The sequence below is a fragment of the Cottoperca gobio genome, chromosome 18, assembly GCF_900634415.1.
Source record: "Cottoperca gobio chromosome 18, fCotGob3.1, whole genome shotgun sequence".
Taxonomy (NCBI): Eukaryota; Metazoa; Chordata; class Actinopteri; order Perciformes; family Bovichtidae; genus Cottoperca; species Cottoperca gobio.
Genome location: NC_041372.1, coordinates 3,058,886 through 3,085,835, shown reverse-complemented (window position 1 = coordinate 3,085,835; position 26,950 = coordinate 3,058,886). Strand labels below are relative to the sequence as shown.

At 42.4% G+C, this 26,950-nt stretch overlaps 2 protein-coding genes and 2 non-coding genes across 4 annotated transcripts in view; 2 read left to right on the top strand and 2 right to left on the bottom strand.

The window, feature by feature from the left end:
• The window catches only part of LOC115023953 (sperm-associated antigen 17-like), a 36,429-nt gene extending 25,212 nt beyond the window's left edge, over positions 1–11,217 (bottom strand). Inside the window, exons 1-7 of the mRNA XM_029455323.1 lie at positions 11,107–11,217; positions 9,942–10,085; positions 9,501–9,560; positions 9,241–9,357; positions 8,318–8,503; positions 6,821–6,925; positions 6,357–6,648 (exon numbers count right to left, since the gene is read on the bottom strand). Coding sequence (XP_029311183.1) covers positions 6,357–6,648; positions 6,821–6,925; positions 8,318–8,503; positions 9,241–9,357; positions 9,501–9,560; positions 9,942–10,085; positions 11,107–11,217 — 1,015 coding nt within the window. The remainder of the gene's footprint in view (positions 1–6,356; positions 6,649–6,820; positions 6,926–8,317; positions 8,504–9,240; positions 9,358–9,500; positions 9,561–9,941; positions 10,086–11,106) is intronic.
• Positions 8,135–8,205, bottom strand: trnag-gcc (transfer RNA glycine (anticodon GCC)). Its single transcript has one exon. It is a non-coding gene; the product is annotated as a tRNA-Gly (tRNA).
• A 4,616-nt stretch (positions 11,218–15,833) lies between the features above and the next one.
• LOC115023952 (sperm-associated antigen 17-like) lies at positions 15,834–26,591 on the top strand. Its single transcript, XM_029455321.1, has 7 exons — positions 15,834–15,847; positions 23,511–23,636; positions 24,683–24,783; positions 24,891–25,085; positions 25,317–25,501; positions 25,891–26,034; positions 26,487–26,591. The coding sequence occupies exons 1-7, from the start codon at positions 15,834–15,836 to the stop codon at positions 26,589–26,591; spliced, it is 870 nt and encodes a 289-aa protein (XP_029311181.1).
• Positions 26,592–26,831: 240 nt separating this feature from the next.
• On the top strand, positions 26,832–26,902 carry trnag-gcc (transfer RNA glycine (anticodon GCC)). Its single transcript has one exon. It is a non-coding gene; the product is annotated as a tRNA-Gly (tRNA).
• Positions 26,903–26,950: the final 48 nt, after the last annotated feature.

The following is a 26,950-nucleotide window of genomic DNA, read 5'->3' as shown; positions in this document are numbered from 1 at the left end:
CTGTGCTCCCGTTGTCCCCCGAGGTCCCTGTGCTGCTTTTGCCCACCAAGACTCCAGCCCCTGTGCTCCCTCTGTCCCTCGAGACCCCAGCCCCAGTGCTCCCTTAAATCCCTTTGCCTCCCCAGACCCCGGAGGTCCCTTCGCTCCCCTCTCCTCTCGATGTCCCTTCGCTCCCCTCTCCTCTCGATGTCCCTTCGCTCCCCTCTCCTCTCGATGTCCCTTCGCTCCCCTCTCCTCTCGATGTCCCTTCGCTCCCCTCTCCTCTCGATGTCCCTTCGCTCTCCTCTCGATGTCCCTTCGCTCCCCTCTCCTCTCGAGGTCCCTTCGCTCCCCTCTCCTCTCGAGGTCCCTTCGCTCCCCTCGCTCCCCTCTCCTCTCGAGGTCCCTTCCCAAGCCCGGCCTCTCCGCCGGCTTCCAGCCCGGCCTCGCCGCCGGCCTCCAGCCTGGCCTCCAGCCTGGCCTCCGGAGCGGCTCCGCCCACTTTCAGCCCAGCCTCTCTGCCGGCCTCCTGAACGGCTCCAGCCGCATCCAGCCCAGGCTCTCCGCCGGCCTCCAGCCTGACACCCGGAGCGGCTCCAGCCGCATCCAGCCCAGGCTCTCCGCCGGCCTCCAGCCTGACACCCAGAGCGGCTCTGACCGCCTCCAGAGCAGCTCCGCCCGCCTCCAGCCCAGCCTCTGGATTCCAGCCCAGCCTCTTTGCCGGCCTCCTGAACGGCTCCAGCCGCATTCAGCCCAGGCTCTCCGCCCGCCTCCAGCACGGCCTCCAGAGTGGCCTCCAGAGCGGCCTCCAGAGCGGTCTCCAGGCCCGCCTCCTCATGTCTTCCTGGTTTGTGTTTTCAGTTTTATTTGTTACTTTGTATTTTTACTAGCTTTTTATAAAATAAAGCTCTCTTTTTGTTAGAACCTTGTCCAGTGTACTGCATTTGGGTCCTCACCTTTTCCTCACCTTGACACAACCAGCCTTTGAATTGAGGGTTTAATTCCCACTCCTTTCTGTATTTTTGAGTACAGTTTAGACATGGTGAGCTAGATGGATGTCACAGAGATGCACACACAGTGGATGAGGTGAGTGAGGCTGTGTGAGTCAAATGCAGTGATTTATTTTAGTGTGACAGTTACAGAGTTTACATCCCGCTCTGTAAGGGCGGGATCTGTGGTGGCTTTGCGCATGCGCGATTCATTTGCAGTCTGGATGCGGGAGAGTGCGGGTCTCCTCTCTGCTCTGACTGCAGCTGCTGCAAGACTGACCGCCTGTGAGAGCTTTGGGACGGCGGAGGGTTCAAGGCAGCACCCGCTGCTTGTTGAGGACAGTAACTGCAGAACGATACGTGCTTTCACGTCAGTCTTCAGAAAAGTCTGTCTCCAATAACACTAGAAAAAGTTGCTAGTTTTGTCGCTAGTAGCTCCTGAAAAAAGTCAGCAAAAGGATTTGGAAAGTCTAGATTTCGCAAGAACGGCTGCTCCCTTTTTATTCAAACACGTGACAAAACTGTGTGACATACGCGTGCTACGCCATGTTGGTTGGTATACAAATCAACAATGGCGTCTAAAGCGAACAACAACAATATAACTTCTTCAAAGTATTGTGACTCTCTGGAGTCCTCTGCAAAGGCAAGATTCAGAGAAAAAGTCCAAATTTGAGGCCTTGACCCGTACACACTAAAGCCGTCGGATTATATTGAGGATTTAGGAGTCATTACCACCGATTGAATATCCGGATATTGTGAACTACTTTGTGCTACAAACGTCGTGGGCAACCAACGCACAAATGAAGGCATACAAGAGCTTAGATGCTTATAATTTCTTTGTTTCTGGATGGGTTGGTAGTCTTCTTACCAAACCACTGAAAGATGACAGGGTGCTCGTCAATGCCCGTGTAAATCACTCTCAAAGAGCTTGAGATACAGTGTTCGGTTATATCATAAGCACAAATGTTTAACGTAAACATTGAAAACATAGCTTTAGCATGAGCTCTTACCAGATATAAAGTGGACGCCACACACGGGTGCATTGTGCTTTTTCTTCTGTTAAATCCTCACGAGTTATGTTGCTAAACCACAGCTTATGTCGTTCGGTAGACCCTAATTCATCCCTCTTGTGGATCGTTGTTTTTGATGATTTTAGGAAATCTAAAGAACTGTTTCTCTGGGTCACGAGTAGCGTTATGACCACAATTATACACTGCGCACAAGGTTGGCATTTTCTTTCAATCTTAGACGTTTAAATACAAAGAGAATTACGAAGCATTGCAGCAACTCTCACGTGAAGAGTCTTGGTTGTGTATACCAACCAACATGGTTGACTTCCGGGTTGGGAAATAAGCGTGAAGTCACATGCACACAATCTATAGTGTGTGGCTCCTCCCACCATAGTATATTCCCCTCCGATAAAAGAAATTAGTGCAGCACGGGTTAGGGCTGGATTTTGGTATTAATCAGGGCCACAGGCGAAACAAATATGCAAAACGTAGCTTTGCATATTTACACTATTCCACTTTTTACTGCCATACTTGGAAAGTGCGTATAATTGTTTCACAGTTGCGTATGTAATGTTTGAGAAAAAACGGTATTTCCGGATATTTGGCAGCTGCATGTCGCCTCCAATCGCCTGAGCAAGCAGCAGTTTGACGACATGATCACAATGCAAAACAACCGGGAGACATCTGAGAGGAATAAGAATATTGAGCAGCAAATTGAAGACCAGATGGAGGTGAAGCAGATGAAAGAGCAGATCCAGCAGAAATCTTTGATACGAAAAAGGATAAAGCCTCTCTCTCATACGATCAAAGAGAGACTTCACACATGCTGTTGAGAGAAAAAAAGAAACTCCAAGAGAGCGAGAAAGCTGGCAGGTAAAATACAACTCAATGGAGAGGTTTGCAAAGGACCTGGCAGAGAAAAGCTTGAGCTGGGAGATGAAGCAGACTGAACACCAGAATATGTTGAACTAGTTGGAGGAACAGATCCACCAGAGGGATGTACAAAAGGAAGAGGAAGCTCTCTCTTAGACGCTCAGAGGCCTCAAACATGCTGTTGAGCAGAGAAACTGAACTCCAAGAGAGTGAGAAAGCTGGCAGGTAAAATACAACTCAATGGAGAGGTTTGCAAAGGACCTGGCAGAGAAAAGCTTGAGCTGGGAGATGAAGCAGACTGAAGATGTTGAACAACAAGTTTTCAAAGAACCAGTCCCCGAAACACCAGAGCTTGGTGATGGAAATAAAACGGATGGAAACACAGATAAAAAAAGATTGAGGAAGACAAGAATGAGCTAAAGGAGAAGTTCACAAAGATAAAAGCAAGACGAGAAGACAGAACTGGAGGAGCTCTGTCTGAGGAAGAGCAGAGGTTTCTTGTCCCGCAAGAAGATTGAGACAAGACATACAGAGTTTGAGAACATGAAAACCAAAATGTATGAGCAGGACAAGAAAAAGAAGCCGGAGAGGGGTTATTTGAGCTGGCTTGAAAGGAGAATTAACTGTCCCTGGACAGCAGGGGAAGCAGCCGCACCGCCCGCTCCTCCTTCGGCCAGCCATACGCCGCTGCCATACCCTCAAAGATGTCGAGGAAGGCCTCTGGGTCGTCTTCGACATCTTTTTTTGAAGACCGATCGGCAGCGGACGGGCTGGAGGGCTTCCTGGATTGCCCGCCTGGGTGGACGAGCACTGCAGCAGCTCCTGCAGGAGCCCCAGCGGGCTGTGCGACGTTCCCTCCTCTGTCATGTCCCTGTTCAGGCGCCAGTTGTGGACTACTCCTGTCCAGTCAGGTAATCCGTGATTTGAAAACAGAGAATCTCTCCATCACATGGTCACAGAAGCCTCAGTCGTGCTGTTGACCAAAACGGCTGGAATCCAAGAGATTGAGAAAACCTGGCAGAGCAAATACAATGCTTTGGAGGAGTCTGCACAGAACCTGAAAGAGGAAAACTCTGAAGGGAGGATGAAGCACACTGAAAACTGCACGTTGTTGAGGAGCAAGCTCTCAATGTACTCAAACATGATGACGAACGGAGATTTAGAAATCCAACACATTGAGGAAGCCTGGCAGCTCAAACACAACGCAATGGAGCAGTCTGCAAAGGACCTGGCAGAGAAAAACAACTTGAGCTGGGAAATTAAGCAGACTGAACACCAGAAGTTGCTCAACCAATTGGAGGAACAGGTCCAACAGAGGGACGCTGAAATCCAACATCTAAAAATGGATAAAGAAGCTCTCGCTCAGACGCTCACAGAGAACTCTAACATGTTGGTGAGCAACAACACTGAACTCCAAGAGAGCGTCAAAGCCTGGCAGTTGAAATACAATGCAATGGAGAAGTACTTCAGAAATGACGTGGCAGAGAGAAAACAGAGCTGGGAGCGTACTGTCAATCGACTGGAGTTTCAAGCAAGAGATTTGGAGCTGAGTGTAGCCACTAAAGAAGAGAGCTGGCATTTACAAGAAAGGCAAGTCCAGGCAGAAGAGACAGAACTGGAGGATCTCTGTCTCAACATGAAGAAGAAGAAGAGCAGAGGTTTCTTTTCCCGCAAAAAGATGGAGGCAAGAGATGTAGAGTTGGAGAACATGAAACACAAAATGCATGAACAGGACAGGAGAAAGAAAGGAAATTAAGAAATGTCCACCCTTCCTCCCTCCCCCTGTCCATCCTTCCTCCCTCCCCCTCTACCTCCACCCTCTTAATCAGTTTTCCAAAAAGGTTTGCCCACAGGAGCCATATGTATCTGTTATGGACAATATAGAAGAAACGTCATTTTAAAATGACTTAGTATATTGGAAAGCTAAATCAATTAAATACTTGGGTATAAACATAACCAAACATTTAACAGAACTGTACCACAGCAACTATGAATGTATTGATAAAGAAATAAGGAAAGATTTTGAAAAATGTTTTACTGATAGGATAAGTACAGTGAAAATGAACATTCTCCCACGCTTGTTATATTTATTTCAATCCTTCCCGTGAATATACCACAGGTCCAGTTCCATAGTTGGGATAAACTAATATCAAGATTTATATGGGGAGGGGGGTAAAAGACCTAAGATAAGATATACCACACTCCAATTGCCTAAAGAAAAAGGGGGACTGGCTCTCCCGAACCTAAAGGAATACTTTCATGCAGCACAACTACGTCCTCTCATTTACTGGTGCAGCTCTGATTATATAGCTCTCTGGAAAGACATTGAAGTGTTTGCATCTGGGTCCCCAATTCAACCACTCATAGGGCAAAGAAAAATACCTCCCCATATTAAAGAAAAGAGAGACTTAGACCCAATCACAACATTTATATTAGATATATGGTATTCCATTATTAAACAATTGAAAGTGGGAAGGGAACTTGGACTATTAGACTGGAGGTTTCTTTTCCCGTAAGAAGATCGAGACAAGAAATCGAGACAAGAAATACAGAGTTAGAGAACATAAAACGCCAAATCTCTGAGCAGGACAAGAAAATGAAAGAGAAGCTTGATAGAGAAAGGAAAGCAAATGTGGAGAAGCCGGAGAAGATGGAGAAGGGTTATTTGAGCTGGCATCAAAGGAACTTGATCTACGGACAGGATGAGGCTGATAGATGGTCAGCTGCTAGTTCCCTCTAACTAAACCCCTCCTCTATCTATCTTCCATCTACCTCACCCCCTCCCTCTATCCACCCTTCCTCCCTCACCCTCTACCTCCACCCTCTTAATCATTTTTCCGAAAGGGTTTTCTCCTGGTGCTCAGGTTCGCCCACATACACAACCACAACCAAAACCAATCATTTGTTATGCACACTATAACAAAAAACAAACTGTAAAACTTTGAATTCATATTTCTGTACGGGTCTTTTTCTTTTCTTCAGGTACTTAGTTTCGACCGCATTATCTATATATTGGCATTTCTTATGCACAATTTAAAAAACAACTTAATTTCAAACAAAAATTGAAGTTTAATCATATTTCTCTCCAGGTTTTTCTATTTTCTTCTCATATTTTCAGCTATTGATTGGACGCTGCAGCTGATCGGACTGATCGACACATCACTGGAGTTTCATACCTGAGTGAAGATAACAGAAACCCCAAACTGGTGTAGCGTACGTGCGACAGGTGGGGGGGGTGCGTGGCGCAAATGTCTTTTAGTTCACCCCTGTCCTTTCCTCCACTCTGTCTCTGACTGTAGGTGTGTCGTCGCCCTTCGCGATGTACAGCGGAGCAAGGAATGTGAATGCGCAAAGCAAAAACAAAAATGTTTTAATTCCTTCATCTACAATTTTGCGACCCCCCCCCCCCCCCCCGTGCAGTACCTCCACGGACCCCCTGGGGGTCGCAGACTGTGTAATAAACTATATGTGAGCTAAAGTCACAACATCACAGTAATTGAATTACCTTTAGTCTGTAGGTTATTAAGCTGTTGTTTAGCGTACAATAGTGGGTTGTCCCAGGGGATTACTGTGAGCTTCTGTTGCTGTGCTGGTTCCAGTGTTCCCCTTTGGTCCAGCCTGATAAAAGTGACCCTTTGTTTCTGACCATCTGTGCAGTAGTGTTGTAGCTGCTGTTTGATTGCCATCCAGCAGGAGTTGCTGTTTCTCTGCTGAGCTACAGAGTTGATCAGCTCCCACACTGGAAACCGCCTCATCATGGACAACTCCACCTCTGCTGGATCAAAACCCTGCACCGCCTAGGAGGGACACACACAAATACTAAGTATACAAACACATTACTAATATAATTTATCTCAGACTAGGGCCAAGATTACATAAACTACAAAGTAGGTTTTCAACCAAAATGGAATATTGCACATGGACATTAATCAAATATACACATTGCAGACAAAAACATAATGTACTTGCATTGACCTCCCTCAAGCGCAGTGCCCTCTCATTATGGTGTCTGATAACCTGAGGGTGCTCACACTTCTTCTGCGTCTCCTCTGCTCCAAACTTCTGCACTAGCCTCTGACACAAAAGAGAATAGAGCAGAGACGAATGAGGGAATCATTTCATGCTGTAAAGAGTGTGTCCTCTGGAGTCATAGTGTGCAAAACACATTCACACCATCATCCCAAAATATACCACACAGAGTAACTTGTCCCTGTGTACCCAGAGGGTTTCAGTACAGTAAAGGTTACATTTTGTTTGGTGAATAGTCATTTATTTTTAAGAATCTTTAGTATGTTAGCTAAACTGTGATTATAGCGCCATCTGCTGGACTTATATTATATTTGTGGCCCAGATATGCTCCCACACAATGAACAGAACATTTTCTCAAAAACAATACCACAGACTCGGACATGAAGGGAATGAAAAACACTGCCCGTTTCATGGCTCTAGTATTGAAGTGTTTCACTGACAAGAACTTCCATGGTGCCTAAAAACATAAACAAACGCCACATCTTGACTCTTCCCGACTATTACAAACCTTTTACATTTTACAGTATTGGTTTTCTACTGTGAGCTGTACAGACTGGCCTTTTACTGAACGCTGAAGTAAATCAACCCGACCACCAAACATTTGTTTTATAAGTATAATTCTGGTTTTAAACTAAGTGATGCCTTTTTGGCACTTTACACTAGAGACGTTTCACTCGCTGTGTACCTACTCACTGCAGTGGTAAAACCTTCCACTTGATTCTATCACACGCAGGTTTCTGGATTGTCTCTCCGGTCACATCCCTGGTGTCAGTTCACTTTGTAATTCAATTCAAAGCGACACTAGTCTGTCCTTGTAATGTTGGTGCTGATGTATTCATCACTCGATATTCATACAAATTATACCCATTCCTACTTTTCCAAACTTCACCTTCTTCCTAAACATTTAGGCCAGCAATGCTGCGTCAGCTTTTCAGCGTCCATTTCATAGAAATGGCCTTCTCTAGTTTGCATTGCATCTCTCTAACCGTCTGTTTGTTTCTGTCTCACAAGCATTTTAGCCTCCAAGCTGTGTGCCTAGCTCTCTTACTCGCTCCCTATTTTGCCCTCGTCCATTCCTACACTCATGAAAGCAAGCACTCCCCCAGCCACGTAACATTTTAAGCCCACCCTACTCTCTGTGTGTTCCAGTGACAGAACTCTCAACGTGACAGTGGAGTTGGCACTGATTGGCTAAGCCCGACCCATTGAAACACAAACCAGTCATTTCACTCCATCCTTCGTAAAAGGTTATGATGCATTGGCCGGGAATCGAACCCGGGCCTCCCGCGTGGCAGGCGAGAATTCTACCACTGAACCACCAATGCTACATATACAGAGCTTTATGTCATGTAAATTTTTCAAAGGAAATAGTGAAAGTATATGACTAAGTAGCACATTTCTTGAAGGGATACCCTTTTTGGAGTATGTCCACTATACCTTCTGGTCTTCTTCATTTTGTGCAGTAGTCAGCAAGCTTTTTAACATGTGGCTTCTCTCCTCTTCGGTGTGGACCAGAGGCAGGAAGCTTTGGAGCATGAAGCTGACCAGCTCAAAGTCTAACCCGGGACCATTGTGAAGTTTGGGCTCCTCAGTCGCACGTGACAAATACTGCTCTGTTGAAATCTCCACCTAAACACACAAGAAATGGGGAAAAAGCATTAAACCAGCCAAACAAGACCAATAAGTAAAAATGTAACATCATCTCAGCCTAAATCAAAAGGGGCAGAAACACTGAACAATATTCATATTACACGACATCTGGATATGTCATTTCAGGGTACAAAAAGTGCACATTTCTAGTGTGTGCCTTGAGCCAACGTTTTAAGTTAGACATTATGTCAATCTTATGACAGCTTATTAGGGCCATTATAGGAAGAAACAAAAACACCAGGGGAGGGGGCAATATCCAGAGAAATGATGAGGGTCAATTTCAAACCTTCTAAATCTCGGTTTCACCACACACACACACACACACACACACACACACACACACACACACACACACACACACACACACACACACACACACACACACACACACACACACACACACACACTGCATGATTAGAGGCACAGAGCAGGCTTCAGGGGGAACCAGGTCGAGTAGGCTGCCATAGTAACGCAGGTCCACATCTGTAGAGGGAGGAGGCTGCTTGGTCGTGAATAGGTGGGAGCCACAGTAGTTTTATGCATTAACAATCACTATTTTAGTTTTTATGAAGCCTCCACAAACTTGAACTTTGGAGGCTCAACATCATCCCTGCGTTTTAACTTGGTCTTCTTCTCCTTGGAAGGTCCCACAGGTGAGGGCGGACACTTTCCCTTTTTGTCAGAGGCCTTGGCCCCTCCTTTGTCCTTACTGGCAGAAGCTGATCATGGGCTTTGATCTGTAGTAGCTGGAACTTCAGTATATTTGCCATCAGGTCACAAGGAATCTCCTCTCCTGCATCCAGCAGCACCTTAGCAGGCTCTGTAACCTACTCCAGACACAAAGTCAGCACAGAAACACACATGAGCATGAAGAATAAAGCACACAAACACCCAGGGTTTCTTTTAGACAATCAGAAGACACCGATAGACTGACGCACAGCATATTAAAATCTCCTATTCCCAAGCCCACCTCATAGAACATGGGGACGTCATCATGCCGTTTTGCTTTGAGATTCCCCAGTTCATGGATCTGTAATAAGGTCGGACAGGAAAACATTTTCATTTGACAAAATACAAGGTATTAAAGTTGCACGCACACCATTTTGTGGTATCTCATTCAGTAGATCAGTTGTTGATGACAAAGAATACTAATTAATTATTTAATAAAATATGAGATCTGAGAGAAAACAGATAATTGTGAAATACTCAATACATGAAGATATTTAGATTTTAAAGATGTGAAAGCTACATGGACACACAAGAGGTTAGTCAGAGTGCAGTGTATTTCATATGAATTAGTAAACTACATTAGTTTGTATAGTAACATTTTAAGTACTGTAGTGACAGCGATAATAGCTCTACAAATATACAGGAGACACTATTAATAGAACTTGAATCAAACTAAGACTACCTTGGTAAGGGTGCTATCCCAGGTCAACAAGTTGAAAAGTTTGCATTGTGGTTTCTTTATGGCCAAAGACAAAGCCTGGGTCAGCTCCTCCTCCTCCTCGGGACTACTCCCGACCACCAAAGACACACAGGCTTGCCATGACTCCTGAGAAGGGCATTGGAGAACACCAGGATAATATAATAATACATCAACAACCAACTGATTTCACATCATGCTTCTCCTTGTTTCCATTACAGATAATTGACAGGTGGATTTAAAATCTAGCTAGTCTCCATCGTCTACAGCTTATCCGGGGTCGCCTCGCGGGGGCAGCAGCTACAGTAAGGAACCTCAAACTTCCCTTCTCCGGGCCACATCCGCCAGCTCCGACTGGGGGAACCCGAGGCGTTCCCAGGCCAATGAGGAGATATATCTCTCCGCAGAGTCCTGGGTCTTCCCCAGGGTCTAGCTAGTATTTGCGGTTTTACTGGAGATATATTTGTTCACTCCCAACTTTCAATTGTTCTAATAAAAGTTGCAGTAAATATATTTCATATAGTATAAAAAAGATCAATTAAATTGTACAACAAATAACAAATGTAAGGAAAGTGTCCGTGTACTGAAGAGTAATCCGTTTTCCTGTCAAAAGCCTCTATGGTCAGCTAAACATTTTGAGTAAATTAGGAATGTATAAATAAACTAATAGTTTTTTTCGATATTAAATTTTTTTAACTTGAGAGAAGATAACCTCAATAACAAATAAGACTTCCGGTTAGGACGTCTTACTTTCAAAGTAAAAGCTCCAACGTTTACTGCGTTTTATGCAATTTATACGTCTAATTATGGTAATTATGGTAATTATGGTGACAAATGCCACAAATGGCAACACGTTTCACCAAATAACCTAGTGACGTTGTTAACGTTACTGAAAGTGTCTCTCAAGAAGCAAATTGAAGGATAACACCCCCATTTTAAATCCCTTCTTGTACCTGAAATAAAGAGCTATTGACATTAAACATTGTAACGTAAACGTTAGCTAGCTAGCTACTGCCAACCGGTAAAAGTGAGCTAACTACCGCATGTAGCCAAGTAATACGACCTCTGTAAGTTTCACTTTGTGTAAGGAAAGAGAAATAAGTTCACATATAAGTTAAAGTGAAGAAAGAAGTGAGTGAAGTGAACAAACCTCTTCAAACGGTGCTCTGGTGAGTCCAGCCTCCCAGTTCTTACTGACAACTGCGGCTCCAGAAGCGTTGGGCTTTTTGTCTGAGACCCTTTTAGCTGCTTTTGGTGGCATTTGCACTCAGTGACACTTATTTACATTAAAAAAGAACACAGACAATTTAAAATAGTCTTTAAAATATCGGGGCACTACTTTAACTAAGCTAGGTAAAAACTGCCAGTTAGTTAACCGTCGGCCAGCGTGGCCTGGTGCTTGTGTTGCCCCTGGCAACAGTAAGGACACGAGAGTAAAGCTTCCCAAAGGGATAAATGACTTTCTGTAAACTTTCAAAACAAAAGCATTTTGCGTTACAAATGAGCAACACACATTACAAAGATTTAGATTTAAAATTTAAACTCATTGAATTCATTTCGAACACTTAAAAAAATCAGTCTTTCAAAAACTCGTGAAAGATGATCAAGTACTCAAGTTGTGTGCAGACACATTCACTTCGAGAGGCGTGAGCCTCGCTGAAATAGAGAACCTCGGCAGCCAAGCGATGACCGTTATATTTGGTGGGGAGAGCACATGTTCTCTGGCAGCATATTCAACAAAAAGGTCTCTGCTGCTAAATCTTTCGTTACACCTTAACGTCTTCCCCCAACGGAATCTGCCACCAAGTTTCATTGTCTCCGAGTTTACTACCAGGTCATGGTTTGGATGGGGATGGAGCGTAACCTTGATCCTCTGGACTGGGGCTGGGGACTTGAAGACGATCGATACGTACCCATCATGACTACCATGAATGCTGCACCAGACAATCTTCTGAAAAGTATACACTGCAACTGCACCACAGCTTGTGGTATGCCCCGTTGCAGCTGCCGAAAGAATGGGCTTCCATGTAAGTCTGCATGTGGATCGTGCCAAGTGTTCTGTGTTTCCAGATGCATTGAATGTGTTGAGCTGCCCTAAACTCGGCTGAGCTTGATGAATGGGAGACTGAAAGTTAGTCTTTGGGGGCCATACTGTAGCTTGTTGTGTAAGGCTGTGTTTAGGGCTGTGGATGTTTTAAGACTGAATGTCTTGTGAAGATGCTGCTGTCATGGTGTGAGATTCTAACATTAAGGGAATGTGAATGCCTTAAATGTTATAGAAATGTAAATGTGTTTCACTTGGAGCTATGGATTTGTGTGTTTAGTGTAAATGTGTTTTATTTTTATACCCCCTCCCCCAGACACACCCTTTCAATGCCGAGCCTTTATAGATTATTAAAAGGATGGTTCACCCAAATGTAAAAGCTTCTTTGATTTTTATCTACTTTGTTAACTTGTGCAAAGAAGTTTTTTTTTTGTGTGTTTAATGCCATTCCTGTTCCTGTTGAAGGAAACTAGGTCTTGTCTATTAGACAATAAAACTATTTAAACCTTATTTTACATTTGTAGACTTGATTCATTGCAATTATTTCAAAGTCGGAATTATGTAGTTTGTTCAGTCACGAACATTACTGTGTATTCTGGAGCATGACCGAGCCTGGAGAGCGCAGGCAACAGTGGTACAAAGCAAGCTTACTCAACGGAGACAACATTGTCCTGGATAGTAGGACTAAATCCATTTCAGCTCGACAGGGAAGCCACCAGCAGCCACTGTAGAACATGTTTATTTGACATGCCTCATTCAGAGAAACCAACTTTAAAGGGTAAAGTATTCAGATCCTTTACTTGCATAAAAGTATGTCTGTATTCAAAACTTAGTGTGTACTTAAGTGTGTAAGTATAAAGTGTGTTCAGCTAAATTTACTTAAAAGTATTGATTTGTAAAATGTTCCGTCAGTGTTTTTACTATTTAATGTTTTTAGATTAATGTTAATACTGCATTAATGTGTATGTTGCAAAAAGTAAAATATTTACATATTATGAACCAACATTAAACAGAAATACTTAAATTAAGTGAAAGTACCTTGAATATGTAAAGTTCATACTTTACTAAATAAACTCAAATTTGCAACATTTACAACTAGTCTCCAATCAAAACTAACTTTGTGGCTGGTAGCTGAAATCATTTACCGACCAGACAGGTTTCTTACCAGCCAAGAATAATACATTTGCTTTTTACTCCTGTAATTATCTATTATTACTATTTAGCATGTCATCTTGGTCTCAATCAACATTATAGTGAGTGCAGTAATAATAGTAACTAACTATGTAGACATATTATTTCAACAGTTTCAACACTAAAGTGTAACACATTTGAATTGACAGATTCAATGCCTTAAATGCAAGAACATTTTTTTATTGCGATGTACAAGAATACACAATACAATACAATATAATATAATACAATACAATACAATACAATACTATAGAGGGCAGAGCACCTCACACAGTGACATAGTGAACTTCTAGTGATGTTGTGGTAGTTGGGTGTAGTAACGGAGCTGTGCTCCGGAGAGTCGGGATTAACTGGGCTGGATATCAGACTGAGTGCAGTAGTCAGTGTAATGGTCTCCTGGTCGGGACCTCTTGGTTGGTCCGGGTGACAAGGAGGACACTGTGCTAATCCAATGCGGAGTTGAGTGAAGAGGGAAAAGGCAATAAACTGTGGCTTGAGAATTCTCTGGTCTGTCGGTCCTTGTTCAGGCGCCGATTATGGAAGTCCCCTGTCCACAGTTGGCTGGCTGTGGACAGGAGAGTGGCTCCTGAACAGGGACTGACGGAAGAGAGAATCACTCGGCGTCTTCAGGCAAACTGAAACAATTCACTTGCTGCACTTCACCTGTCGCTCCGTCACTCGACTCTGCTCTGGATCAGCCCAACGTTGCTCCTCGTAAACCCCAAAATCAAATCAAATCAAATTTATTTGTATAGCCCAATATCACAAATTATACATTTGTCTCAGTGTGCTTTACAGACTGTACAGGTTACGACACACTCTGTCCTTAGACCCTCGCATCGCACAAGGAAAAACTTCCTAAAAGAAACCCCAAAATTAAAGGGGAAAAAATGGAAGAAACCTTGGGGAGAGCAACTGAGGAGGGATCCCTCTCCCAGGACGGACAGACGTGCAATAGATGTCGTGTGTACAGGATAAACAACATAGTACAAATACAACATTTGACAGAAATTATGTTGTGTTGGAAAAGACAAAGACAAAACAAGGTTCCCAGCATGCATTGTGGCACTGACTACTTGATTCTGTCCAGGGGTCTTAACCCCAGCTAAACCGCTCTCCAGCAGACGCCGTTGTGACCACAGACATCATATTTGTTCTTTACGTCAAGTGAGGTGAGGGTCTACACACTCTACGCACTAGTCTACACAGCCGCAGCCGCAGCTGCAGAATGTTCTTTTGGCCCATGAGAGGAAGCGCTTGAAGAGGTTTTTCTTTTTGTTGCTCTTCTCCCGCTCTTGCTCCGTGTCGTCTGAAAATCAAAAGGACATTTTAATGCTTCTGCTGTCCATGTTAGAATCAACAACAATGTGAGAGACCTTAACAATTGAGACAGTGGGGGTGAGCATTCTTTTACCATCTGTGGAGGCAGTGACTGCAGGGTGCTCCTCTTCCACGCTACATTCCTCAGGTGAGCTTTCAGGTGGAGTGGCTACTCTCTCTACCTCCATGGGGGGATCCACTGGACTGTCGTTGGAAAGGACAGCCAATGGGCTGGAAACATGCATACAGTTATTATACGGTTCCCTTATCTGCTCTAATGATGGCCCCTCTTCTCTATTCTCTCCTCTATCTGACATTGTTAAAGGTAATCATCTCACCTAGCTTCACGTGGCTGCATGTTCTCCTCAGTCCACGGCGTGCAGCATTCAGGTGGTGCTGGCTGCACCATGATGACACCAGGAGGGAGAGTTGGTGATGTTGGTTCCCAAGTTGTGCTTGTGTCATCCATGCTGTGGAATTAAGATACATGCAGTTAATCAAAGGTTGTTTCATCCCAGCTGAGGAGGAACTCATCCATCTGTTACTTTTCTTTGAAAAGAGATAAATGTAGCCAACTAAATGAAATAACATGCTAATGGTGATTAGGGTTAGGGTCGAAACTCTGCTGCAAGTCGGAACCAAATCCAAAATTTGAGGTGGAGGGGGTTCACTTTAACCTCCCTGGGGGGATCCACTGGACTATTTTTTAGAAAGGACAGCCAATGGGCTGAAAACATACAAACAGTTATTATATGGTTCCCTTATCTGCTCTAATGATGGCCCCTTTTCTCTATTCTCTCCTCTATCTGACATTGTTAAAGGAAATCATCTCACCTAGCTTCACGCGGCTGCACGTTCTCCTCATCCCACCAGCTAACAAGTCTACATGGTGCTGGCTGCACCTTCATGACACCAGGAGGGAGAGTTGGTGAAGTTGGTTCATCACGTGGCTGCACGGTCTCCTCATCCCAGCAGCTAACGAGTCTCCATGGTGCTGCCTGCACCTTCATGACACCAGGAGGGAGAGTTGGTGAAGTTGGTTCATCACGTGGCTGCTCCTTCTCCTCAGTCCACGGCGTGCAGCATTCAGGTGTTGCTGGCTGCAGCATGATCACACTGGGAGGGAGAGTTGGTGAGGTTGGTGCAGCACGTGGCTGCTCCTTCTCCTCATCCCACCACCTAATGGTTTTAGGTTTTGCTCTCTTCACCAACATGACACCATGAGGGAGAGTTCGTGAGGTTGGTGCAGCACGTGGCTGCACCTTCTCCTCATCCCACCAGCTAACGGTTTTGGGTGTTGCTCTCTTCACCAACATGATACCATGAGGGAGAGTTGGTGAGGTTGGTGCAGCACGTGGCTGCTCCTTCTCCTCATCCCACCAGCTAACGGTTTTTGGTGTTGCTCTCTTCACCAACATGATACCATGAGGGAGAGTTGGTGAGGTTGGTGCAGCACGTGACTGCACGTTCTCCTCATCCCACCAGCTAACGGTTTTTGGTGTCGCTCTCTTCACCAACATGATACCATGAGGGAGAGCTGGTGAAGTTGGTTCATCACGTGGCTGCATGGTCTCCTCATCCCACCAGCTAACGAGTCTACATGGTGCTGGCTGCACCTTCATGACACCAGGAGGGAGAGTTGGTGAAGTTGGTTCACAAGTTGAGCTTGTGTCTCTCATGCTGTGGAATTAAGATACATGCAGTTAATCAAAGGTTGTTTCATCCCAGCTGAGAAGGAACTCATCCATCTGTTACTTTTCTTTGAAAAGAGATAAATGTAGCCAACTAAATGAAATAACATGCTAATGATCATTAGGGTTAGGGTCGAAACTCGGCTCCAAGTATGAGATGGTATACACTTCCAGTCTCCTGAGTGATTAGATATTTACACAGCTAACAGACATATTTAGCATTATGAAAATAAGTTATCTAGGGCGTTCACAAACATTAGTTGATGTTAGCTGTTCATGTAAACACATCTGCATATTGCACATCGTAAATTTGACAAATCAAGTTCTCACACACTTTCTACATGAGGGAGAAATAAACAGGGACTTACCTGAATCACAGGAGATTTGTTCAATCAGTTGAAGTGATCAGTTGAGTTTGTTAAGAAGTTTGTGGAGTTGAGAAGTAATGATGTTCTCTGTCCGATTGTTCAAGTTAAAGTGACAAATGGGCACAAGCAGCCTGAACTTGTGATATGAGTTCTAGAATTGTATGTCATAGCTCATTCTAATGTCCTGTTCTAAAGTTCCGATGCCTTTGTAGTAATACACATAGTTCCAAATTATGCTAATGAGGTATTCATTCAAATTTAAAAAATATGAATTCCAGTTACTTAAGTTACTTTTCTCAACCTTCAGAACAGCTGTCCAACTCATTTGAGTTCAGGGGCCACATGCAGTAAAATCACAGCACAATAACCTGTAAATAATGAAAATAAATGTCCCTTTGCTTTAGTGCATACGAGTACATTCTGAAAATGTTCACATTTAATGAACTATCTTTTTACAAAACATTATGAACAACCTGACATTTCTTAAGAAAAATAAGTTCAATGTCAACAATATTATGCCTCAGTTTATCATTTACACATTACAACTTTCAGATCACAGTGTAGCTACTAAACATTTAGTCACAGCTGTCCGGAACTGAACAATATAATATTTTACTTTATGATCAAAACAACTTGTCAAGATCTAGAAATTATTTTAAGTTTACATTCATTGCCACATCTGTGTAGTAATCCTGCCAGCTGAACTGACAGCACACATACAAACTTAAGTGGGAACTATTAAGGAGGAAGGTTCATTTATCCCCCGGCCTTGTAAATGTATAAATAAATAAATACATAAAAGTTGTTGCTCTTTTGTACTGAAGCTGGTGACTGACATTATATTGCACAATGTTCAATGTCTTTAAATATCCATCCATCCATCGTCTACCGCTTGTCCGGGGTCGGGTCGCGGGGGCAGCAGCTCCAGTAACGAACTACTCCGAGTCTCTCCCGGATGGCTGAGCTTCTCACCCTATCTCTAAGGGAGACGCCACCCGTCTGAGAAAACCCATTTCGGCCGCTTGTACCCACGATCTCGTTCTTTAAATATTTCCTCTGTAAATATTAATTTTCTCAGAACTATATTCTTCAGGGTGCAAAAGTGTCTGAAGCAGCATTTTACATTAAGTAGGCTTACTCACTGTTTAATTTGCTCTTGAAACTTGGCATCTTTTAGCCGTCACAAGTGTATCACTATCAGGCGTCAAATCCTGAGTAGCAGCCAGGGTGTCATTTAAGTCGTCTCAAACATGCACAAAACTTTTGCAGCAAGTCCTGTCAATTTGGGGTGCCCTGGCAAGAGATACTGATAAAAGGTGTCCAAGCCCGCCGAGGCAAATTTGTGGTTCAAATCTGAATGGCACTGCAAGTTGATTACTTCAAGTTGAAGGATGTTGAGGGGCAGATCAGAAGCCTTGACTGTGAATGGCGAGCGAAAAACTGCAAATTCTGTCAAGTTCACCAAAGACCTGAAACCGTTGCTCCAACTACCGCAGCTATACCATAATCTTGTCTTTGTACCGATTCATGTACATCATGTATATGTATTAACTCCAGTCGCACGCACATCTTTTAGACGAGGAGAATGAGCAGAGTCACCACTTGACATTTGCTTCTAGCACAAAGTCATCTTCAACTTGAACGTGCGTATGCTGTCATAATACTGTGTGACAACTTTTTTGTGACACTTTGTAAAGTCATCCCGCGGGCCGGATTAGACCCTCTGGCGGGCTGGTTTTGGCCCGCGGGTCATATGTTTGACACCCCTGAACTATAGAGTCTTGAATAACTCGATGCTTTTGGCACTATTTAATTTTGTCAGTCCTTATCAATATTAATATTTTATTGATCCCATCTGCTCCTGCAGGGCTGTTGGGAAACAGTCGGGTATAAGCCGTCGTTTGTGCTCAGGCACTGTAGCTCTTTATATAAGCACATCAGCTGCTCGTGGTGCGAACCTGCAGAGTTTGTGTGACATTTCTCTCACTCTTTAATAGAGGGGTCTCCATAGTGATTTCCCGGGACTCGAGATAAACGAGATTGAGGTGAACTGAAGATTGTGGCACTTGTGTGGGACATCTAGGCTTGTGACCTTTTTCAGCCTCTCATCTTTGTAAACTCATTGTTTGAGGCTAAAGTAAGTAGGCTATTTATATAATGGTGTACTACATGTTGATTTGTTTTACCAGGAACAGTACACTCACATCATTCATGCACAAACAATTGAACAGGGTCACATGGTTACTGTAGTTCAGGGGTCGGGAACCTTTTTGGCTGGGAGAGACATAAAAGCCAAATATTTTTAAATGTATTTCCTTGAGAGCCATATATTTAATAAAATTGAGTTTTAAGTATATCACGTCTCCGAGTACTAAAAGTGCTATCAGTGTTTCCCCTACCATTGTCTGTGCCCCCCCAACAGAACCCTGCGCCCCCCTCTGATTTTTTAAATGTATTATTCACAACTCACTTTTCACATTGAACAGGTGCTCTTTTATTAAATAAACTAAACGTTTATGTTATTTATCTAATGTATGTGCACGTTTCTGTGTCTACTGCAGGGGTGTCAAACTCAAGGCCACCATTATATCCGGCCCGTGAGAAAATATCATATTTCTATCATAACTGTCCCACCGGTTTTGGTAATTAAATCAATGCATGGTACAACCACGGGAAAATACATATTTAAGGAAGTATCTAAATGTGTGAATGAAATGAAACTGCCCCGGGACAAACCATACCTGTCAACCCTCCCGTTTTCCCCGGGATTATCCCGTATTTTTCCTTCTATCCCGCTGTCCTCACGTTTAAATATTTTCCCGTAATTATCCTGTATTTTAACCTTTCAAAAATAAAAATAGGCCTAATTTAAAAAAGGGTAAAGTGGCTTCCGGCAGAGCAGGTGGCAGTATTATGTTTAACTTTAGCTGAAAAACGTTATCCGCCAGTAAACACACAGAAGAAGAAAACGGGAACAATAACACAGAAGAAGACGACAACATATGATGAGAGTCACAGTGGACGGGAGATAGATGGAGACGCAGCTGTACCTGCCAAACAAGTTCAAACTTTATGCAAGTAACTAAACAAATGAGAGGAGACCTTCTCTTATTTATTAAAAGCAGAGTCGGACAAACTCGTGCTTTTTGTAAAGTGTGTCATTCAGATTTAGTTTTGCACACGGCGGAATAAGCGATGTTCGCCTGCACGAAAAATCGTCCGAGCACAAGCACGAGGCACAAAAACATCCACTGTCAATGACTTCATGTGTGACAAGAACTGTGTCGGAGGAAGACCAAGTGACCAAAGCTGAGGGAAAGATGTCGCTGCTTTGCGCTAAAAATAATGTAGTTGTTTTTTTTCCTTGTGCGATGCGAGGGTCTAAGGACAGAGGGTGTCGTATCCTGTAGTCTGTAAAGTACACTGAGACAAATGTATAATTTGTGATATTGGGCTATATAAATACATTTGATTTGATTCAGCTAGCCTTGAGGCAGGCAAAGTCTGCAACCTATGTTTACAACAAGTCCCTTGCAGATGCTAGGGACTCCCACACTGAATAAAATGTATATGCAATTAAAATACATACCGGTACATCTTATAAACATGTCTGTACAAGTAATACATACTTTAAATAAACATGTATTTCCTGAACCCGTCCCTTATGTGATTACATTTACATTATAAGGGTAGGTGCTGGCTGGCTGAGAGCTGTTAAGGTATGGGCGGAGTCCACCAGAAAATGTCCCTTATTTTGAAATTCCAATGTTGACAGGTATGGGACAAAGTGACGGGACTGAAGACAGACGAGACTGAGATGTGATGAAAAGAGCGGATTAGTGCAGGATGCGGGAGAAGATGCCTTAAGTTTGGCCCTCTCTGTGATTGAGTTTGACACCCCTGGTCTACTGCGCAGTTTCTCCTCAGCTGTTTCGCATTTCGCAAGTTAGCATTTAGCTAAAAGCACTGTTGTTTCCAAGAAAGGTCGTGTCCATGTATCATAAGATCTGCATACCAACTATCCTAACCATAACCATCCGAGGACGATGCTTAACCTTAACTATCTCGTTACCATCTAGACACGACCCCCAAGAAGGCGGGCTCATCCCTATGTTCCCAGGGCCCTGTGTTCTTAATATTAACATTAATAGCTAGGTAAGGGTTATCATCTTACGTTTCAAATGCAGTTTGAATGGTATAAAAATCCATTCTGTCAATGTGGAAATGAAAAATGTTACATTGCTGAGAACATAAACCCTTTGAAAGGTCTTGTTAATGTCTCATATGAAGGCAACTAGCATGATTACCTAGCGTGATAAAATCACACGAGCCTTTATGCCACATGACAATGTCTGACATGAAATGTTCATACTCAAGCACACAAGCACAATACCATGAATAACCAGGAAAGTAAAAGCACCTGTGTGATGTAATGCAATAAAGAAATACCCTTGCAATAGAACACTAACAGGTTTACAATTGTTGTTGAGATACAGTTTGTGTTTACTCGGTTGCATGAAATGTTCAGGCTGCACTTTGTAGCCGTTCAGTTGTAATTATTAAGTTAGTAGATGACTGATTTGATGGATTGCATTCAAATTCACACACTGGTCATTCAGTGTGTCTGTCTCTTTCCCTTAACATTTATTGCAGCACTTGAAATGATGCTTTATGAGCTGTTGACAGAAGTCTGACGGCATTAAAATGTTTGTGAGCACATGATTTTAAATTGATTGCTACATTCGGTCATTAATACTTCGAGATCCTGCTGAGAGCAACACAGTGTGAAGTATAGGCAGTACCTTCCCGAGAACTTAGTGTCTCATTGTATTTTAAATTTCAGTGGCTCAAGTATAGTTTGCTTTTACACAAGGGTGTTAAGCACCTCTTTGGTTGATCATATAACAATAACTTAAGTAAAAAGCATTGAGTAACTAAGGAGAAAGTGGAGGAAGTTCTTAAATAAACCATTACGAAATGAAACAAAATAGCCCTAATGGACACATGATGAACAGCAGTGTATTTCTAAAAAGATAAGGATATTTTGAGATGTTGCTATGCTATTCGCAACCGTGTGGACGGAGCGTTATTTAAGTGTCGCTACAGTGTTTATCTGGCTGCTGTGTGACCTTCGTAGGACGCTGGTTTGGAGCTGACAACTCCTCCAAAGCTAATGCTCTGCTGGCTTCAAACATGGATTTCTCTGGCATCTGACAAGTGGGCGTTGTCTCACTTTTGACCTTTTATGGGGAGCTGCTGGAAGTAGGTTGTTGCCTGGGTGAAATCACCATCATGACAATGGCCCTTGCATTAATAAAACTGCTCCAATGGGATAGATTGGAAATCTGCCAAATCAGGACTTTGGTGCAGAGATGTGGTGCATGAAATTATTTATAATAAGTTCTGATGAATAGAATAGAATAATGCCATTGAGTCATTTGTAACAGAGGTCCAGTGTTTGTACTGTATTGAGTCATTCATTTTCAAATGGAGCATTTTTTCTGGCTCAAATAAGAAAATATGGCACAACAGGAACAGCTGTATGTTTTTGGAGATATGAAATAACACAAAGAAATGAATAGAAACGGCACAAATAGAGCAGGAAGAATGTTTTTGTGTTTAATAAGATTAACAACTTGCAATGCTTAGTCCACCATTTGTCTTGAAACAGCAACTGTGACATTTCTTTTCCATTTCAATAATGGAATTAGAATTGCAGACCTAATACAAAATACAGATTATGATTATTAAGATATGTCGTAGCTCAATTCATTGTTGCCTGAGAGTGTAGGAAGGGTGAAGGGGCCACGACCTCTTTGCCATGGTTAAATTACCTGTGCCATATTGTGTGCATCATTATGGTTCTTGATAGATTTATATTCAAGTCAAGATTCATACAGTATATCAAAGTAGAATTAGAGACTCTTCCTATTGGTGTTGCTGTAATTGAACTTCTCTCTTGTTGCTTGGATCTTCTGCTGGAACAACACTTTTATCATCCATGTACATATAAAATGACACTGAATTGTATGTTTTCCATATTGCCATTCTCAGGATGCTCTGCTTCATTTCTTCACTGATTCTGGCACTGATATCAAACCAGCTGTCTTTCATAATGTCAATCACTATGTTGTGGCTGAAGTTTTGGTTTTAGTTAAGAATTGATTACGTTTTGGTTGCCAAATGGTTGCAATTTATGAATTACTCTCTTACAATAATAATAAGTTCAATTGATGTGAAATAGTGACATATTGTGTAAACTCTTACCATTATTTGGGGATCATTGTTTTGCGTCTAACAGCCCAGAGATCCCACTGCCATCTAGTGGAAGAAAGGAATGCTTGACATGTTACCCACAAAAAATGCTTTCCATTTAAATTAAATGATTTCATTGTTGATAAGGGATAGTCTCTACAGATAATTATATGTGTTTTACTTTTTTGACTTGTGGATGTGGTTGGATGAAGGTGAGATAAATAAGTATTTCTGATTGACACTGTGTGGATATATGGGTTGTACATAATATATAGGCCTACATATAAATGTATACTTCCATCTCCTTTTTCGGACATAAACTATTTATTTATGTAGTTTGTTTAAGTTGTAGGTTAAATGAGAATATGTACATTGAGAGTTTGATATATTTATAGTGTTCATGTTTTTAAGTGTTCGAAATTAATTCAATTAGTCTAAATCTTTGTAATGTGTGTTGCTCATTTGTAACGCAAAATGCTTTTGTTTTGAAAGTTTCCAGAAAGTCATTTATCCCTTTGGGAAGCTTTACTCTCGTGTCCTTGCTGTTGCCAGGGGCAACACAAGCACCAGGCGACGCTGGCCGACGGTTAACTAACTGGCAGTTTTTACCGAGCTTAGTTAAAGTAGTGCCCCGATATTTTAAAGACTATTTTCAATTGTCTGTGTTCTTTTTAATGTAAATAAGTGTCACTGAGTGCAAATGCCACCAAAAGCAGCTAAAAGGGTCTCAGACAAAAAGCCCAACGCTTCTGGAGCCGCAGTTGTCAGTAAGAACTGGGAGGCTGGACTCACCAGAGCACCGTTTGAAGAGGTTTGTTCACTTCACTCACTTCTTTCTTCACTTTAACTTATATGTGAACTTATTTCTCTTTCCTTACACAAAGTGAAACTTACAGAGGTCGTATTACTTGGCTACATGCGGTAGTTAGCTCACTTTTACCGGTTGGCAGTAGCTAGCTAGCTAACGTTTACGTTACAATGTTTAATGTCAATAGCTCTTTATTTCAGGTACAAGAAGGGATTTAAAATGGGGGTGTTATCCTTCAATTTGCTTCTTGAGAGACACTTTCAGTAACGTTAACAACGTCACTAGGTTATTTGGTGAAACGTGTTGCCAAACATACTTTCTGTGGCATTTGTCACCATAATTAGACGTATAAATTGCATAAAACTCAGTAAACGTTGGAGCTTTTACTTTGGAGGTAAGACGTCCTAACCGGAAGTCTTGTTTATTATTGAGGTTATCTTCTCTCAAGTTAAAAAATGTAATATTGGAAAAAACTATTAGATTATTTATACATTCCTAATTTACTCAAAATGTTTAGTTGACCACAAAGGTTTTTGTCGGGAAAACAGAGTACTCTTCAGTACACGGACACTTTCCGTACATTTGTTTTTGTTGTACAATTTAATTGATCTTTTTTATACTATGAAATATATTTACTGCAACTTTTATAAGAACAATTAGAAGATGTAACGTTATACATTTTCTCAATAAAGCTGGGAGTGAACAAATATATCTCCAGTAAAACCGCAAATACTAGCTAGACCCCGGGGAAGACCCAGGACTCTGCGGAGAGATATATCTCCTCATTGGCCTGGGAACGCCTCGGGTTCCCCCAGTCGGAGCTGGCGGATGTGGCCCGGAGAAGGGAAGTTTGAGGTTCCTTACTGGAGCTGCTGCCCCCGCGAGCCGACCCCGGATAAGCGGTAGACGATGGATGGATGGACTAGCTAGATTTTAAATCCACCTGTCAATTATCTGTAATGGAAACAAGGAGAAGCGTGATGTGAAATCAGTGTAACCTGTGGTTGTTGATGTATTATTATATTATTATATTAACCTGGTATTCTCAGGAGTCATGGCAAGCCTGTGTGTCCCTCACCTGTGGGACCTTCCAAGGAGAAGAAGACCAAGTTAAAACGCAGGGATGATGTTGAGCCTCCAAAGTTCATAGGTAAAAACTCAAATTAAAACCAACTACCACCTACTTCTACAGTATATGTATAGAATGGATTGTGTCTGTGTATGTATTGGATGAATTCTCTGTGTGTCTGGGCTTAGATGACGAACCACAGGATGGTCCTCAACACTACGTGCTGATACTGGGATTCTTCCAGCCCCACCTGATCGGAGCGCTTGATGCCATAGGTGTACATGTAGACAATGTCATTAAATTGTGTTCGGAGGGACAGCAGGAAAACCCCCCCTGTGGGGGCCATGAGCAGAGTCTGAGCGCACCTCCGATTTTGGATGCAGGTAAAGTGTAGAGTGCTGCAGAGTGAGTTAGCATGTTTGCACTTCTGGTTCCCTTTTCTTAAAGTCAATGGGTTTTTGGTTAGATGTCTCAAATAAGGTGGCAAGTTAAAGAAATGTTCACGTTTTGTTCTACATCATAAAATATGTCATAATATATTTACATGTCTTATTTTTTATATTTAGTGTATGTTGTTATTAACATTACATCACCCCTTCCTTTGTGTGTGCCAGAAGCAGAGGTTCATGGTCATGTAGAGTTGGCTCTGCAGGCCAGGAAGTTGGATGTATTCTGGTCCGGTCTGAGACCGGTGTTGGACAGCAGGCCACATGAGTCCAAGCTCCATGATGTGGTTCAGCTCAGCTACACTGTCCCAGGTCTCTGGCCTGCCTTCCAAACACAGGACCCTGAGGCTCAGGTGAGTTGTGCCGACAGATATTAGTTTCATACATGTGTTCTCATTGAAGCTGCTCTGTACCTCTGATCTTGCACTGTATGTTGGAACAGGTCTGTGTGCATATTGTGGGTTTGGGAGTTTAATGTTTGGTCAGACCAAGATTTAGAAGGTTTGAAATTCTGCCCTCTTTATCTTATTGTTGAGTTAGTTGTATAGAATATTAAAGATTATAATAAACCTTTTGATATTACATTTTTTGATCATTCTTAAGGTCCTTCTCTATCTGTCTTTCTCACCGTCTCAGCCTTGTTATATTTGCTTATCATTCAGCTTCACATCTTCTGTGACTTTGACTGTGATTTTGAATTTGAATCCTAATCTGTGTGTCTGTGGGTGCACTGTGTGTCCAGCTGGAGATGGGAAGCCGAATCTTTGAGGGTGTGGCCAATCTCATCTATGACTGTTTGGACTGGCGCAGGCAATATCAGCGCTACCTGGACAACATCCAACTCTTCATTGTACCCACTGTTCTGTTGGATCCACAGCCTACAGAGGTACACATATACACACATACATGCATGTCAGTCAGTATAACTACACACTAGGGCTGCAACTAATGTTTATTTTCATTCTTGATTAATCTACTGCTAATCATATTCAGTTTCCTGTCAAAATGACGACATCGCAGAGGTTTACATGTAGCCATGTTAATTTCACTTTTTGTGGTCAATGATCGCAAGTATGTAGGACAGAAAATGACACAGTATCAATAAATACATTTAGAAATATATATATATATATATACAAGAATTAATAGATGCGTAGAAAAAGGTATACATAAATAAATAAAAAGAATACATATGGATATAAATGAATAAATCCTAAATAAATGCTGAAACTTATATTTAACAGGACAACAATAAATACACGTCCTAAATGTATTCCTACAGCTTTGTTAACCTTCATAAGCGACATCTTCAAATGTCCCGTTTTGTTCGACCAACAGTTCAAAACCCAAAGATATTCACTGACCCTCATCATTTCTCTGGATATTGCCCCCTCCCCTGGTGTTTTTGTTTCTTCCTATAATGGCCCTAATAAGCTGTCATAAGATTGACATAATGTCTAACTTAAAACGTTGGATCAAGGCACACACTAGAAATGTGTCCACACCGAAGAGGAGAGAAGCCACATGTTAAAAAGCTTGCTGACTACTGCACAAAATGAAGAAGACCAGAAGGTATAGTGGACATACTGCAAAAACGCATCCCTTCAAGAAATGTACTACTTAGTCATATACTTTCACTATTTCCTTTGAAAAATTTACATGACATAAATCTCTGTATATGTAGCATTGGTGGTTCAGTGGTAGAATTCTCGCCTGCCACGCGGGAGGCCCGGGTTCGATTCCCGGCCAATGCATCATAACCTTTTACGATGGATGGGGTGAAATGACTGGTTTGTGTTTCA

Bases quoted from the DNA above. Each gene is read 5' to 3' on its own strand.
- LOC115023952 (XM_029455321.1), top strand. The intron at 24,784-24,890 runs GTAAAAACTCAA...GTCTGGGCTTAG, and splicing joins TGAGCCTCCAAAGTTCATAG to ATGACGAACCACAGGATGGT. The intron at 26,035-26,486 runs GTACACATATAC...TTCGACCAACAG, and splicing joins TGGATCCACAGCCTACAGAG to TTCAAAACCCAAAGATATTC.